This window comes from Beta vulgaris, chromosome 6 (assembly GCF_026745355.1).
Source record: "Beta vulgaris subsp. vulgaris cultivar EL10 chromosome 6, EL10.2, whole genome shotgun sequence".
Taxonomy (NCBI): Eukaryota; Viridiplantae; Streptophyta; class Magnoliopsida; order Caryophyllales; family Amaranthaceae; genus Beta; species Beta vulgaris.
Window position 1 is genome coordinate 70,521,877 of NC_079207.1, and position 16,045 is coordinate 70,537,921.

The 16,045-nt window shown below is 32.6% G+C and overlaps 1 protein-coding gene across 1 annotated transcript; it reads right to left on the bottom strand.

Moving 5' to 3' along the window:
• Window positions 1-3,219: 3,219 nt before the first annotated feature.
• Window positions 3,220-5,976, bottom strand: LOC104898076 (ribonuclease 1-like). The gene is made up of 3 exons (XM_010685084.4): window positions 5,846-5,976; window positions 5,580-5,735; window positions 3,220-3,743 (listed from the first exon to the last, which is right to left on the bottom strand). Exons 1-3 carry the CDS (start codon window positions 5,948-5,950, stop codon window positions 3,318-3,320), a joined length of 687 nt encoding a protein of 228 aa, XP_010683386.1. The 5' UTR covers window positions 5,951-5,976; the 3' UTR covers window positions 3,220-3,317.
• Window positions 5,977-16,045: the final 10,069 nt, after the last annotated feature.

Sequence of the window (16,045 nt, forward strand, 5' to 3'; positions counted from 1 at the left end):
GGATGAAGAAGATTATGAGTGATTGGTCGAAGTCCCCTGCTTGCAAGTAGTACATGTAGGTTTTTTTTTGGGTTATTTGGTTGTTGTAGCAGGGAGTTTGGGTTGGTAGTATAGGGCTTCTTGTTGTTTTTTGGTGATAGATAGCCCTGATTTAAATATCAGAATGATGTGAAGTTGCACTTAATGATGGAAATGGATTCCTTTTGTAATTGTAAGAATCCATTTCCAATAGTAAGTGAATTGATATGTATTCTAACTTCTAAATGGAATGAATTCATTGGAAATCTCATATTGTGTTTAATTATTACTTATTTTGTTCACCTGTTTTGTTAATTTGTAGTTTTGTGGACTAAAAACATGGAAATAAGTATGTGCATTGTGGTCCATCATGGTGGAAGATGGGTGCATAAACCAGATTTGGTATATGAAGGGGGTGAGGTGAGGATTATAGATGATTTACCATATGATCTAGATGTTAATTATCTTAGGTCCCTGATAAACTCTCTAGGACATAAGAATGTGATAAAGTTACACTATCTTATCAGGGCCTTCTTGACCACAACTTCAGTGTGTGATAGCATTGATAACAACATGAATGAGGTGTTCAATGCATACATCTTATCTTCAAGGCACAAACCTATAATAACAATGTTGGAAGACATTAGAGAAGGTTTGATGGAGAGGTTGCACAAGAAGAGAGACTTCATCTCAAAGAAGGAAGTTGAAATCTGCCCTAGGATTCAATTAAGGCTGGAAAAATCAAAGGTTGATGCAAGAGGTTGGTCTGCATTTTGGGATGGACACTTCTCTTATGGAGTTAGAGAAGGAGCTACACAAACAAGGTATGTTGTCAGCTTGTTAGATAGAACATGCAGTTGCTATGCTTGGCAACTCAGTGGTGTTCCATGCAACCATGCAGTGGCTGCAATATGGAAAGCACATGAGCTGCCTGAACACTATGTGTCCCATTATTTCTCTAAAGAAACCTACCTCAAAGCTTACCAATTCCCACTAGAGCCACTAAATGGACCTCAACAATGGCCTACATCACCCTACCAACCTATCATTGCACCACCACTGAAAAAAATTCACAACAAACGCGCAACTAAAAGAAAGCCATTCTTAGGAGAGGTAACTACTTGTGGCACAAAGTTGTCAAAGAAAGGAGTGATTAATAGGTGCAGTAATTGTGGGGAACAAGGACACAATAAGAGAAAGTGTCAAGGCACACCTAAGGAACACAGCATCCCCTCAACCACCAACTCAACAGAAGAAACAAAAGCAAGGTGGAAATGGATTCCAGACAGAAGCAAGGGTAAGAACTGTATGCTTGTGTTCATTTTTTTTTTGCAAGAGAATATTTTTTTTAATTTGCAACAGACTAATTAGTTATCATTTGGCAGGTGTTTAATTTAAGTCAATCACAATCACAGTCAAATGCATCAAACATAACTCAATCACAGTCAAGCAATGCAAGGACATTTGGTTCATTATACAAAGGACCAACTCAGTTATTTTGAAAGATAAGCTTACAAGGTAATCACTACATTTCTACTTCACATTTTCTTAACAAACACTGCAATTATCAACCCTAACACTACAATAAACACTCTCATTTTCTTAATCTTTCTTTTCAGCTCTTGCACTTCATCCTCAAGCTGCATCCTCTTCCTCATATATGCCACCATTTCGTTGCTCAATTCAATATGGTGAGGACTGTCTATCCATTCAAAGAACTCACACCCATGTCTTGTTCTAAAATTCTCACAAATATAAAACCTCATGAATGGATTTCTGAGGGTTTTTAACACCCTTTTTTTGGCAACCTTAGCACAGTAGCATAATACTTGACTGTGATTCATCTTCTTCACTGCAGGACTGTCAATACTAATTCAAAGATGCTGCAATGGAGTTTTTTTTTTGGTTATAGGTTATACAGTTTTTTTGGGAAGAATTAACATGGTGTTTTTGATTTTTTTGGATGAAGAAAACTGGTTCATTTGTTCCATGTTCCATGGAACCCATGTATTTATGCATTGAATGAAGCAACGGTTACTTTTTTGGATTTTACTGAATATTTAATGCTTTTGTTTTTTTTTATTATTATTATTATACCTCCGGTGGGTTAAAGTCTGGTTAACTTACCGGATTCCTTAACCCATGTCCCAAATGGTGCACAAAAAAAGATAGGTCCCAAAGGGTGAAAAAGTGCAAACTTGGGGTCCTTCTTATTCGCTTAACTCCACAAAGTTGGGTAATGTATCGAAGATAATTCTGTTCAAAGCCAAGAGCTATTTCATTGTAACCATTACGTATATGACCGAAACATGTTATGGTGCTATCCAAAATGCAAAATTGACATCTAATGCGCGAAGTCGGATCTTTTCAATTGACAGTTATCTTCCTTTCCCAAGTTAAAAACCAGAATTATGGACTGTCAGCTGCACTAAAACTCATTCATAGAACCGGAAATTGGATGCTTTTGTGAAAATATTCGTGAGATTGATGAATTTTGTGAAAATGTTCGAAATTGGGAGTTACCAAGAAGATGAAGAATGTGAGTTACGTGAGAATTTTTTTGAGTGATTTGGGTATAAGTAGGTAAGTGAATCTAGGGTTTTTTTTCCAAAAGATAACTATTGAAATCTTGATCTTTTCCTATCCACTCAAATTAGACTTCTCATAATTTTCTTTTGAATGAAGAAAAAGTCTGACTTATAAAAATGATTACGCTTTTTTCAAAAAAAAGGAAAATATTAACAAACGAATTTTCTATAAAAAAAATCTGATTATTATAATTTATTTTATTTTTTAGAATTTTATAATTATAAAATCTTGCTATAAGAAAAACTTAATAAAAAAAGTTATAAAAATTTAGGATATTACATTGCCTAGTTTTTATAAGTCTATTTTCGCATATAATAAAGTATAATGTCATATATTATAAGGTTTATTTTCGCATATTATAAAGTATAATTTCATATCTTATAAGGTTTATATTTCGTATATAATGTATGTTTTTTGTACAGTATATTGTATTGTATAAATTTCGTATATAATTTTGTTTAAGAAAAAAAACAAAAAAAAAGCAGCATAAACATAAATTAAGAATAATTTCGTTTTTAGCATTATTCAATGTATATATACCTAAAATAAGAACCAGGTGACATGACATAATTCATGGTTGACATTCATTTGTTATGGTAGCTTTTTTTTTTTAATGAGAAATCCATCATAAAAATATCGAATATAATATACAAGTGAGACCTCAAATGTGCTATTAGACAAATCACATAAAAACATCTAGCTTTGAAGAGTTAGTAAGAAGGAAACTTGATGGTAGAAGCACAATCTCCTAGTCCCTGGGGAGGGGTAGAGCAATTGATGAGTTCCATCCCATTTTTATCCACACACAGCAGAACTTGCCACAACTGACTATCCCCTTGAGCATCATGGTTACAGAAAATCGAAGGGCGAAATCCAACGGCTTGAGAGATTGTCGTTGTTATGCTATCAAGAGAGTAAAATTGATTATTAGGTAAGATCATATCTTTGGCCAAGATTTGTAGGATATTGATCTTGTTTTTGACGTTTAGAGCTGCATGAAAATATGCCATTTCATCTAAGATGGATTTTGAGCATGTTCCACGCTTGTTCCACTCATGGAGCCAAAATTTTCTTCCAATTTGTGGGCATGTAAAAGATGGCCACTCCTTTCGAAGAATGCTCTCTATAGGTTTAAGCTGCATTGTTGGAATGGCAAAGTTGATTAGTTTGCATTAGACAACGTAAAGACAACTGGAAACTTATAAGCTAACAAATATTTGCATTTACACCTTTAATTTGCTTCTGGTTGAATATGGTAATATTATTGCATATTGGCTAAAGGGGCATTAAAATTTAGGTAGCTAAATGTCATCAATAAGATACAACCTATGTAATGTGTTTCTTCTTAATTGTTACTCCCTCTGTTTTTTTTATCTTTCTCACTTAGAATCTTGGCACTATTCATACATAGAGAGAATCTTCTCAATTGTTTTTAATCTATAAGAAAAAATATAGTCATGTGGGGTCTTGTTTGATTCGTCTCAATTAATACATTATTAATATTCAATCGTTATAATTTTTACTAATATATAATGAAAGATATTTAAGTTCAAAAAAGTGCATTGGGAGACGCACACAGAGAAAGTGAGAATGATAAAAAAAAAAAAACAGAGGGAGTACATTTTATTTTTTTTGTTATCAAACTTCAATTTGTATATACATAGTCAAAGATATTGATGGTCTGCTGCATATATTAAAAAAAATTGTGAGAAAGTAAAGTTACGTCAAATAGAAAGTGCACCATAAATAAATAGATAGAATATAGTCTATGATCATCATTAACAAAAAAATAAAAACAAAATTTTAGAATGATGAAATTGAATCAATATATATACTTAGAAGAAGAAAAGATCATGCATAAACTCTATTGCATCAAGTTTATCGTGATTGGTTGCGCCCTTCGCTCTCTTCACTACTCTGAACCTAGAAACTACTCGTAATTTTGTAGGTTAATTATAATTTTGTTCCTTCATACTTGTGTTTGGCCTTTTGTTTTGTAATTCATGCTCTCTATCTCTCCCTATCAACTTAAATATAACAAAGAAATCATATGCCTAGCTAATTTCTTTACAACATATCCTCTCTGACTTTGTCCTCGCTCTCATATAAAAATGTGTTTGTGTCTACTCTCTAGAAATTCTCTTTTATGGAACATATACTTCCACGGTTTCTTTTTTAATTACTTGTAATGATTTAAATTGACTTTTACATTATTCACCAACTTTACTTTTAATTTATTAATGTTTGGTGATTTATAGTTAAGAAAAAACATATTGATGTCGGATCTTATAATATTCTTTTCAATGTATACTTTTCGAATATCTACTTTTTATAATTTTTAATTATCGAGAATTTAATAATTGAAATAATGCATTGACAAACGTAAAAGTTCAATGGTTGCAAGTCAAAAGAAACAGAGAAAGTATGAGTTAATACATATATTTTTGAAATTTTTTTAATAAAAGGAACACTATTGAAAGTTTGTAAATAAAAGATCTCATTGTAAAAACAATAATCATGCAGCTCTTTATGGAAAAGACCGAAAAGAAAAGGAATAGGTAAGAAGACTACTCCCTCCGTCCCATAATATAGTGCCTACTTCATTTTTGATGGGTCAAATTTTAAAATCTTTGACCAAATATTCTCATTTGTATGTATAAAAAAATATATTCATGTGGGATCTTGTTAGATTCGTCTCAATGTGTAGTTTTATAATATCAACTTTTTATATTTTTTATTAATACGGAATTGAAGATATTAAAGGTCAAAGTTACGTCTTGGAGATCGTGGAAAAAAGATACAAGCATTATATTATGGGACGGAGGGAGTATAAATTATCAATTCAAAATGTTAAATAAAAGAACTAATAATAGTATCAACTATACATATAACATTTGGCGAAAAATTATATGACATGCATGGATGTAAATTAAACTTGTGTACTCCTTGTCTCCTTGAAAGTTAAAACTTACCATGGATACATTAAAAGTTGAACCTGAACAATTTTCAAGGGAGCTACCATCCTTTTGGTAAGGCCAAAGCCCATATATCGAAAAATTTGCGGCTGGTTTTCCCGTTGGTGGATAGCAACAACTTGTTCCCTTTTGGTTACAGTATGATGGTAACCACTGCATTTCCAAAGAAAAATAAAAATATTTAATCTAGAAATCTTCTTCTATAATTAAACTACATGCCAAAAAATTAAAGCCAATTTTTTTTTTTCAAAAAAAAAAATAACCTCTTGGATGAAGTAAAATGCACGAAAATCAGTACTAGAACTGGCATTGGCTAGAGCTGCTAAATGAAGAAGTAACACGAACAAAGTGATCAAACATTTCGCCATTATTCTCTCTTTTATTTGGTTATGGCAATGTTAACCAAATAGTTTAGCTTCGAAGAAGGATACGCATTATATCTATATATATGCACAAACAAACAAAAAAGTCAAAGGAAAAATAGTGAAAACAAATTGGGTTTTATTTATTTATGATTTCCTTTATCGTCCGTGAGATTATTGTTTACCTTGTCAATGTCAACAAGACAACAACTTGAATAGAAGACGATTATTGAAGAGGCGATGATTAAGAAGTTATAATAAACAAGTTTAGAGTATGATCATGTAATAATCGGGAACCTAATAAATCATGTCCAATTGTAAATTATTAGAGGTTCTAGAGTTGGAATACGTCGAACCTAACCGAAAAACCTAACCTTATTTATGTTATTGGAATTTATTTTCCTTATCAAATAATTTTTAGTTCGAAATTTTTATTTTTTCAAGCCGATTAATCACATATAATAGAGCCCATCAACTTTAGCCTTAAACTTTGTGGTAAACAGGGCCGTCTTGAAGATTTTGGGGCCCCGATTCTAACATGAAAATTGGGCCCCTAAATTTATAGAACATGAAGATGGAAGGTTAGAGTCCTAAAGATGGCAAGAAGAAAATCTAAAGATAAATCATTGACAAATTTATTAAGGGTAGGAAACAAGGGTGATTTCTATAAATATGAAGTAAAATTGTCAAAATAATATATTTCAAAGCTTTTATAATTTTGGGGGCCCTGTGCTATTGGGCTCCTTGCACACCCTCATCTAACCCCTCTGGTAGTAAACGTATGGTATGCAACTTAGAATATAAATTATAAGCCATTGATATTCAATTTTTGTAACAAAAATTTCAAAATGAAGAATTTTGTAGTAGATATTTGAGAATTGAACTTTATATTCATTTTTACATGTGTGGATGAGAAAATTTAGAGGGAAGGCATAGGAAGGAAAGAACAAAATAAAGAGCAATTGTGCTTATGGTTGTGTTGTTGTCTTCTAATGTTTTCAGCCTTTGTATTTATAGACCTTCGTGGAAGCTATTTCTCCTCTCACATTAATTCTTTACTTCAACTATTTTTAACACTAACTAGGTTTTAGGCCCGTGCATAATGCACGGGAACTATTTAGTTTTTATATATCAGCTACAATGAAAACGTGTAAACGATTCTTACGTTAACTTGATAAAAAATTGTGTTTAAGAGATATACACTTTTATATTAATTATAAAGTTGTTTAACATATACATGATACTCATATGTTTTGGAAGACTTCTTTTTAGTGCAAAACGAAATTTATTAAGAAGTTACTCCCTCCGTTCTATTTCTATAATATTGCAAAATGAGATTTTTACACTATCCATTCACCATCATAACCTTTCACTGTATATTATGATTTTTATGTAAGGAAAAATATTATCATGTGGGGTCTTGTTAGATTATATTCGTCTCGATATATACTTTCAGAATATCATTTTTGTATAATTTTACTAAAAAGTAATTAAAAATATTAATAGTTTAAATAGTGCATTGGCAAACGTGAACAGTACTCAATTGTTGCAGTAGAAAAAGAACGGAGGTTGTATAACATAGCCATAAGCAAAGCCAACAACACCTTAAGAGAAACTTTGGAATTCCATATTTTCTCCACACTTTCGATACAATTGAACCGCTAATAACTTATATATGGGAATTCTTTGAAAAAGTAATAAAGTGATGACATGATTTAATATAATATACCAATTTTGGTGTAGCCCCACAAAGCCATCATCTAAGGGTTGAGATGACAAAGGTAAATTAATGATCTCAACTGCTTCGAAAAAGGGAGAAAAGTTGCACGAACTTGGTCTTATCCCAGTAAGCACTTAGGGGTCAATTGTCTTAGAAACCCTCTCCACATTACATTCTTCATTTTTTACTCGAAATGGCCTTAAAGTGTTAGACTTCCCATGTTCTTTCTCATAAATTAGTACTATTAGGCAATTTTTACTCGTGACTAATAATGGCTACATAAAATTAGCCATGACTAAGAACTGGTCTCGGGGATACAAACCTACCATGTGATAGGGATTGTCATTGACTTTTAACACATGGCCGAAAAAACTGTGTTTTTTGAAACATCATAAGAAATTTTGTTCCAACTGACGGAATAAATACCATATCGGGTATAAATACCTTATTGCCCGTTGCTTCCTGAAATTACCACAATTTCGATAATATATTGTATCATACCTTATTCCCCGTTCCATCTGACGTAATGAGTATCATACGGGGTTTCCCACTTTACTTTTTTGCCTAAATACCTTATTCCCTATTGCTACTTGAAATAATCCTTACTCATTAGTTTCTTCCTGAAAACAATTTTAGAATATATTAAGCCACCACAATTTTAATATTAAGAATAGTTTAGAAAATGATAATTTTGTATAGTAAACAAATATAAATACACAATACTTGTATAATGTATGTGTGTTTTATAAGTTCTCCATATGATTTACATTTCAATATTATCTTTTACATCAAAGAAAAAAGAAGTTGTCAAAACAAAGTGCATAGGCAAATTAACAACTTTTCTAATTCGATAACTTCTGATCTTTCAACAACACTTTTACTCTCTTATAGACCAACTAAAATTGAATACTTATAAATCCCTCTTTTGATATATAATTAACTCATTTTGTTGATTTACCTTCTCAATTAGTGTCTCGAAACTCATTAAAGAAAACTATATTTTATAATTTGAGCACATGGGCCATGTTTCACTCTCTCTGCTAATCCTTTATTTTAGAATTTTTATATAGAATGGGCCAAATTCAAAGTGTCATTTTCTTTAAAAATGATATTAATATCAAGGTAAGTTCATAAGTGGATGTATTCATAATTTTTGTTTCATTTGAATGTAAGAGCGTGGGAAAATTTTGAGTGATCCTAAGGTTAAACCCTCTTAGACACAATAAAGTTATAATATTAATATATATACAATAAATTGGAGAGAGAACAATCATAAAATTAATGTTTGAATGTACTATTGGCCGAGGAAATTTCAATAATTAGAGGGTTGGCAACCCGTTGGATCACCTAATCATCTAAATTTTTTCGAACTTATATCGTCATAGTTTTGTAAATAAGCTGAAGTGAACCGACCCTTATATGTTGGTTTTCACTTTTTTTTTACCTTATTTAATTTCTTGTTTTATATATTGTCTCTTGTCTTACTTCTCTCACTTTAAGGTACTGTTCTCCCCACCTTATTTTCAGTTCAGTTCAATTCCTAAATTATTATTAGTTATGATTTAATTCAATTCAGTTCAGTTGTTTTATGCTAAAAAGAACAGACCTTAACTCTTTTTAAAAAAAAAAATTAAATTTAGTATGTATTGGTCGTGGATATGATTTGTTATGATGATTCATATTAGCCCACCTAGACCACTTCGGGACTAAAGATTGAGTTGTTATTGTTTTTGTTATATGTAACCTCTGATCATAGTCATGGTGGACATATTTTTTTTTTGAACAAAATCATGGTTGAATATTAGCTCATGAATTATTATAATAATATCGTGTAATTAAAAATATATTTTAAAATCGACTTATGACCCGTGTGTTCAGTGACTGATGTAACTAATGTCATGATAAAATGCACGGGAATTTTTTTTATTAGAAAACTAATAATATATCGATTGAATTTTTTATTTATACAAATTCTTTAGTACCACAAATATACAATAAGTTATTATTACATGGAGGTAACTTTTTGTCATAAATACATCAGTTTTCTTAATCTAGAAGTGATCCATTTAAGATTAAAAGTTACCGCTTTTACCAATAAATTTTATTATTCATCTAGATATAATAGTTGGAAACAATTATTTTTAACTTGTCGAAAAATTACATTTTAACATATTGCTTTAGACCCTTGTAGATTATATGCATAATTTTTCATATTTTTTTCAATATGTTTGAAGTTCAATACTATTTTAGGTATACTTAATTACATCTAATAGTTATTTTTTTACTTCATGGTATCTTGTGTAAAGTCATATATATTATGTAGATTACGATCTATATTATATTACTAAAAGTTACACAAGAAACACATGTCACTTCGTACTATAAATTTTCCCAACAAAATAAATTTTTAGTATTTTCTATTTTTCTGCCTGTCCATCTACATTATGGCAAGAAGTTATACGTTTATGATATGATTTGGACTTGTGCATAATGCACGGGAATTGTTTTTTTTAAGTAGTTGTTTTTGTTCCAAATTTATTAAATCCATAATAATCAGATTTCATGCATTTAAGGTTGAAATAATATAAAATATAAAATTATATTTCATGATATATAAAAATCATTTTTTACAATATTTTAAACAATGTTTTTAATCGTGATATATACATCTATAAATAGGTACGTAAATGAAACAAAAAACACATTAAAATACGGGGGAATATTTTATAAATTTAAGATTTTAGGATGTTTCTCCTAAAATCATGGTTGAATATTAGCTCATGATTTAATTTTTTATAATCATATCGTGTAATTAAAAAAATATTTTTAAAACTGGCTTATGACCCGTGTGTTCAGTGACTGATGTAACTAATGTCATGATAAAATGCACGAAGAAGTTTTCTTTTGATTAGAAAACTAAAAAACATTGATTGACAATTTCAGTTATACAAATTCTTTAGTACCACAAATATACAATAAGTTATTATATAGTAAGGATTTTTTTTTTCTGAAAATAAAGTGAAGAAACAATCTTTGATAGCCGAAAATCAAGGAATATAATACTCCATATGCTGCTTGGCCGGTCAAGTATTCTGCTATCAAACAGGTTTTGTAAATGATTTTTATTTCCGTAAAGGTTACACTTATGTGGCAAGTAATTGATTTAATTTTAAAATCCTAACATAACTGGTTCATCTAATTGATTTGTTGCCTAAAATGCTAGAATGATGGATAAAAGGAATTCAATTACGCCTAAAATTATGAGCTGAAAATAAATCTCAAGGCTAATGACACGTGGCAGATTGATGAAAAGCAAAGGAGAAATCGAGGAGCAATGTGAGGCTTTGAATAATGGTGGCTTGACACGTAGGCATAATTTTTCTTCCTTTAATATTATATATGATACCGCCTATGTTGAAATAGGGTAAGAAATTTGCTCAACCTGATAAAACTGAGGTTGATAAACTTTTTGAAACAGGGTCTACATACATCTACCCTTTTTGAAATTTTTAAGACTAATAAGCTTCAATGGTCTTCATTTGATAATCTTACACGATATATTGAGCAATCTTGGAACCATTCTATTGCTAATATTACCTAATAAGCCTCAATAATTTTAACACTAATAAGCCTCAATGTTATGGGACAAACACATTCTATTGGTAATCTTACCCGATATATTGAACAAACTTGGAACCATTAAGCCTAAGATTTTCCTTCATGAGAAAGGCTATTTCATTGTGAAATTTGCAAACCTTGATGATAGAAATGAGATTCTGTATACAGGACCTCACATGATTGATAGTCGACCAATGATTACTAAAGCTTGGATCCTGATGATTTTGATTTCCAAGCTGAAATATTGAGGCTTATTATTCCTTTGTGTGTGAGATTGTATAACCTGCCTTTGAACTATTACGGTGTTGAGTCGTCTTTGATTAGAATTGGGAGTATGCTCGGTGTCCCTCAGTATGCCGATGAATGTACCACTCAACATAAAAGGGTGACTTTTGCTCGAATGTTGGTTAAATAGATGTTACTAAGGAGCTACCTAAAACTATGTGGATTGAAGATTCTAATAGTGTGGTGGTTAAACAAAAAGTTCATTTTGAATGAGCGGCACCACCTTATTGTCATGAATGCTTCTCCATTGGCCATGATTGTGCCAAGAATATGACTAATCCATGTCCTAAGAAGGATGGTGCTAAGACTGCTCGCCAAATGTAACACACCCTCCATGGTGGGCTACTAGTGAGGAATTGAGATTTATCACCAGTCATATAAGTAACACCCCTTTAGGGACCACGAGCCCACTAGTAGATATTGTCCTCTCTGGGCCCTAGCCCGCAAGGTTTTGCTTTAGAGTGGGAACGGCCCACCCAAAAGGCCTCTACTAGGTTGAGGTATCCACCTCTATATAAAGAAGGTTTTTGTTCTCCTCAACTTCCGATGTGGGATGGCTTTTACTCCCTTTCCCCACCCCCCTTAAAGGGTGTCTGCGTCCTCGAAGGCACGACAGGACATCAAATCGGGCCCTGGCTCTGATACCACTTGTAACACCCCTTTAGGGACCACGAGCCCACTAGTAGATATTGTCCTCTCTGGGCCCTAGCCCGCAAGGTTTTGCTTTAGAGTGGGAAGGAAAGGGAGTAAAAGCCATCCCACATCGGAAGTTGAGGAGAACAAAAACCTTCTTTATATAGAGGTTGATACCTCAACCTAGTAGAGGCCTTTTGGGTGGGTCGTTCCCACTCTAAAGCAAAACCTTGCGGGCTAGGGCCCAGAGAGGACAATATCTACTAGTGGGCTCGTGGTCCCTAAAGGGGTGTTACAAGTGGTATCAGAGCCAGGGCCCGATTTGATGTCCTGTCGTGCCTTCGAGGACGCAGACACCCTTTAAGGGGGTGGGGAAAGGGAGTAAAAGCCATCCCACATCGGAAGTTGAGGAGAACAAAAACCTTCTTTATATAGAGGTGGATACCTCAACCTAGTAGAGGCCTTTTGGGTGGGCCGTTCCCACTCTAAAGCAAAACCTTGCGGGCTAGGGCCCAGAGAGGACAATATCTACTAGTGGGCTCGTGGTCCCTAAAGGGGTGTTACAATATATCTTGAGCAGCCTCTGTCGAGATATCATAGGTTTCTTCCTCTCACGTTTACTTGCAAAAAGATCACTTGTTAGTTTTAGGAACCCATATCTTTGAATTGCATCCCTTTTTCTTTTGTTGGGCTTCTAACAAGTCTTTTCTAACCTATATTTGATTTACGCTTTTTACATTTTTTGCAACCCTCCTTTTCTTGATATTACAGTTATCCATAAGGTGCCCATTTTTTTGCATAGAAGTTGCAAATCAAATATTCAGGTAGATCAACCTATTTGCTTTTACGAAATTCTATTTCAAAATTATTGGCAATGTGCCTTACACATCGTCTCTGGTCTATATATCCTAAACAAATTCTGTTTCGATTGCTAGTTGTACTGGACATGTAGTCTAGGGCTTTTTAATTAGCTGGCCATTTTTCATAAATTTTTCGAGCAATAGCCAATTGTGATTCCAGAATTCTACATAAGTGTTTAGATCGCTAGCTATTTCTTTTTCTCGAAATTTCTAATTCTCTTTTAACTTTATCAAGTTCATCACTCAACTTATAAGTATCATGAGGTAGCATAAGTGGAACAATTCTGGATCTTTGTTTAGATTATTTCAACTCAGCTAACTCATGTTTTAAGGATTCAATTTGTTTTTCAAGACTCGAATTTTTCAGCTTCCAGCATAGTGTTGTTAACAACTTCTTTTATAAGAGAACTTTTCGTATCTTAAGGCGTTTAAATCAACATTTTTTTCTTCAGCAGTTTTTTCAAGTTCATCATTCGTTTTCACCAGTTCTTTACGTCCTTTAATAAATCCTTATATTCCAATTATAACCCAATAAGCTTTTGCTTAGTTAAATTTTTCAGTTTTTTTTTCATGATTAAAAAAGCATCATTCATTTCTTGACAATCATCAATGATATTTACAAGCAAAGTAACAAGTTGGTTTTTTTAAAAGAAGATGTATTGAAGGTTTTAGAGAAAGAAGACTTACCTCACTGTCCTCGATTTCATATTATGAGTTCGAATTTTTTGCCATTAGACACAAGTGAGAATCATCCAGGCATTGTGCCTTTTTCTGAGTAGTTTGTACAACATTCATACACAATTTTGCTTCATGGCATTGTGCCTCTAACTATTCTTTTTCAGAATCCGAACCTCCCCCAAACGACAACAATCATTGCTTTCTTGAACTCCTTCTTTATTTGCTCCCGTTTTGATTTAAGCTTCTCATCATCCCATAAGGAACATTCATTTATCCTGTGATTGTACTCACCACACTTGAAACAACCAGAATTAGTAGCACTTTTCTTAAAGTTAGAGGTAGTGCTCTTACCTTTGAAATTTTCACCTTTTCTATGATTGTTATTTTTGTTCTTTTTCAGAAAAATTTTAAATCTCCTAGTAAGAAGATCAGTGATGCACTTCTCATCACCAAACATTTGCTGATGCACGTCTCACCAACACCGTATTTTAATTTGTTGATGCACATTATCACCAACCTTCACTCAATGGAGCACTTCTCTCCATAAACTCATTTTGACTTTGCCTTGCAAATTGACTAAGTCCACTACTTTAATTTCGGAAACCGTCTCCGCGTTGACTACGACTTCCACACACTCGTAAAGATTACTCAATCTTCAACTCAAGCAATTTTTTTTATGCCCTCTTTTTCACAGGATTAATTAAAATCCATTTTCATGGGCTAAAAAGGAACCCAACAACACACCACACCCAACCATTACTTTCATGGTTAAACACAAAAAATTTCACTAAAACAAAAATTTTGCTCACAAACAATGAAATCAAGCTGCATTGCTTGTTTCTTTTTACTTAATTTTGTTTTTAATACTCTCTTTCTCTCTCTATCTCTCTCTCTCTTTTTTTTTTTTTTTTTTTTGCTTCATCTCTTTCCCTTTTTCGGATCTAACCTGGAGCTCTTGATACCATGATAGCTTTTAGAGTAGAGAGGAGATTAAATAATATATGGAGAAGTTTTGCATTAAACTTGCTCAATTAATCTCAATACAATAAGTGTATTTTATATAGAGAGGAGATTGAATAAAATATGGAGAGTATTAAAAAGACTACATTTTTATATATTTTTCATGTACACACTTAATGAATAAACAAAACAATCTTTAAATAGGCATACAAAGCACTACTAATCACATCTCCACTATGTAGCCCACTACTTGCTATCCCACTACTTGCTATCCCACTAATTAGACCATTATCTAGACCACTACTTGTTAACCCACTAACTAATTCTTAGCAACTAATTCTAACTATTAGGAAAACTATTTGACTAATTTTGGAGCATAATCCAACATAGACTACCCCACAAATCCTGCTGAAAAACCCCTCCATAACAGTCAAAGGTGGGTTTGCACCTAAAACATAGCATACAATTGCAGATGACCAATATTCAATCTCTTCTTGAATATCGTCAGACTCAATAGTTACAGCAGGAGATTTAAAGTTTACCTGATTACGTTATTTCTCCGTATCAACCTAGGACAATTCTTGTGGTGTACTATTGGCTTTAATTCCACTTTGCATCTCCTCTAACCATTCAGAGAGAAAGCCTTCTCCATAGAGTGCTGAATCTTATCCTTGATTGTAAGATGAGGTTCACCTCAGTCACTTCTCATCAACACCCCGTTTTCTCCACAATCAGACTTTTGAAATTTTTAGTCCAAAGAGGACAGTAACTTCAACAACGGATTTCATCTTTTTAACTGGTGAAGAAGAAGGTCATTTACCCTTCCCTTCTGGGCACTCTTCTTCATTCGTCCCAAAACCATGGCGTTAGCACACGTTAGGAAATCGCCCTATTATTTGCTTAGAGAGAGAGAAAAAGGTTTTATTGTGTGCCTAGCATGGTTGTTATTCCATTTTTTTTTCTTTAATTTTTGTAGTTTTTACTAATAAGTTACCAAATATATTAATAGTTAAGTTGTGCATTCATAACTGTGAAAACTCGGTTATTGCAGTATAGAGAGAACATAGGAAGTACATGCTAAGATAATTATTATATATTGCTTTTATTAATTATTAGTAGTCTAAATTAGCATAGTACATAGAAGCTTATATTTACGTAATGTTAAAGCAATGAGAACTTATGGAAGGAAAAGGTTCACAAGATAATGGGGACATACAAGTAATAATAATATCAAGCCTAATCTTCGTTCCATTTGTACATGATCAGGCAAGAATCAAGATCGATAGTCATTGGGGTGTATCAGCAAGGAATAATAATAATATCAAGCCTAATCAATCACCCTTGATG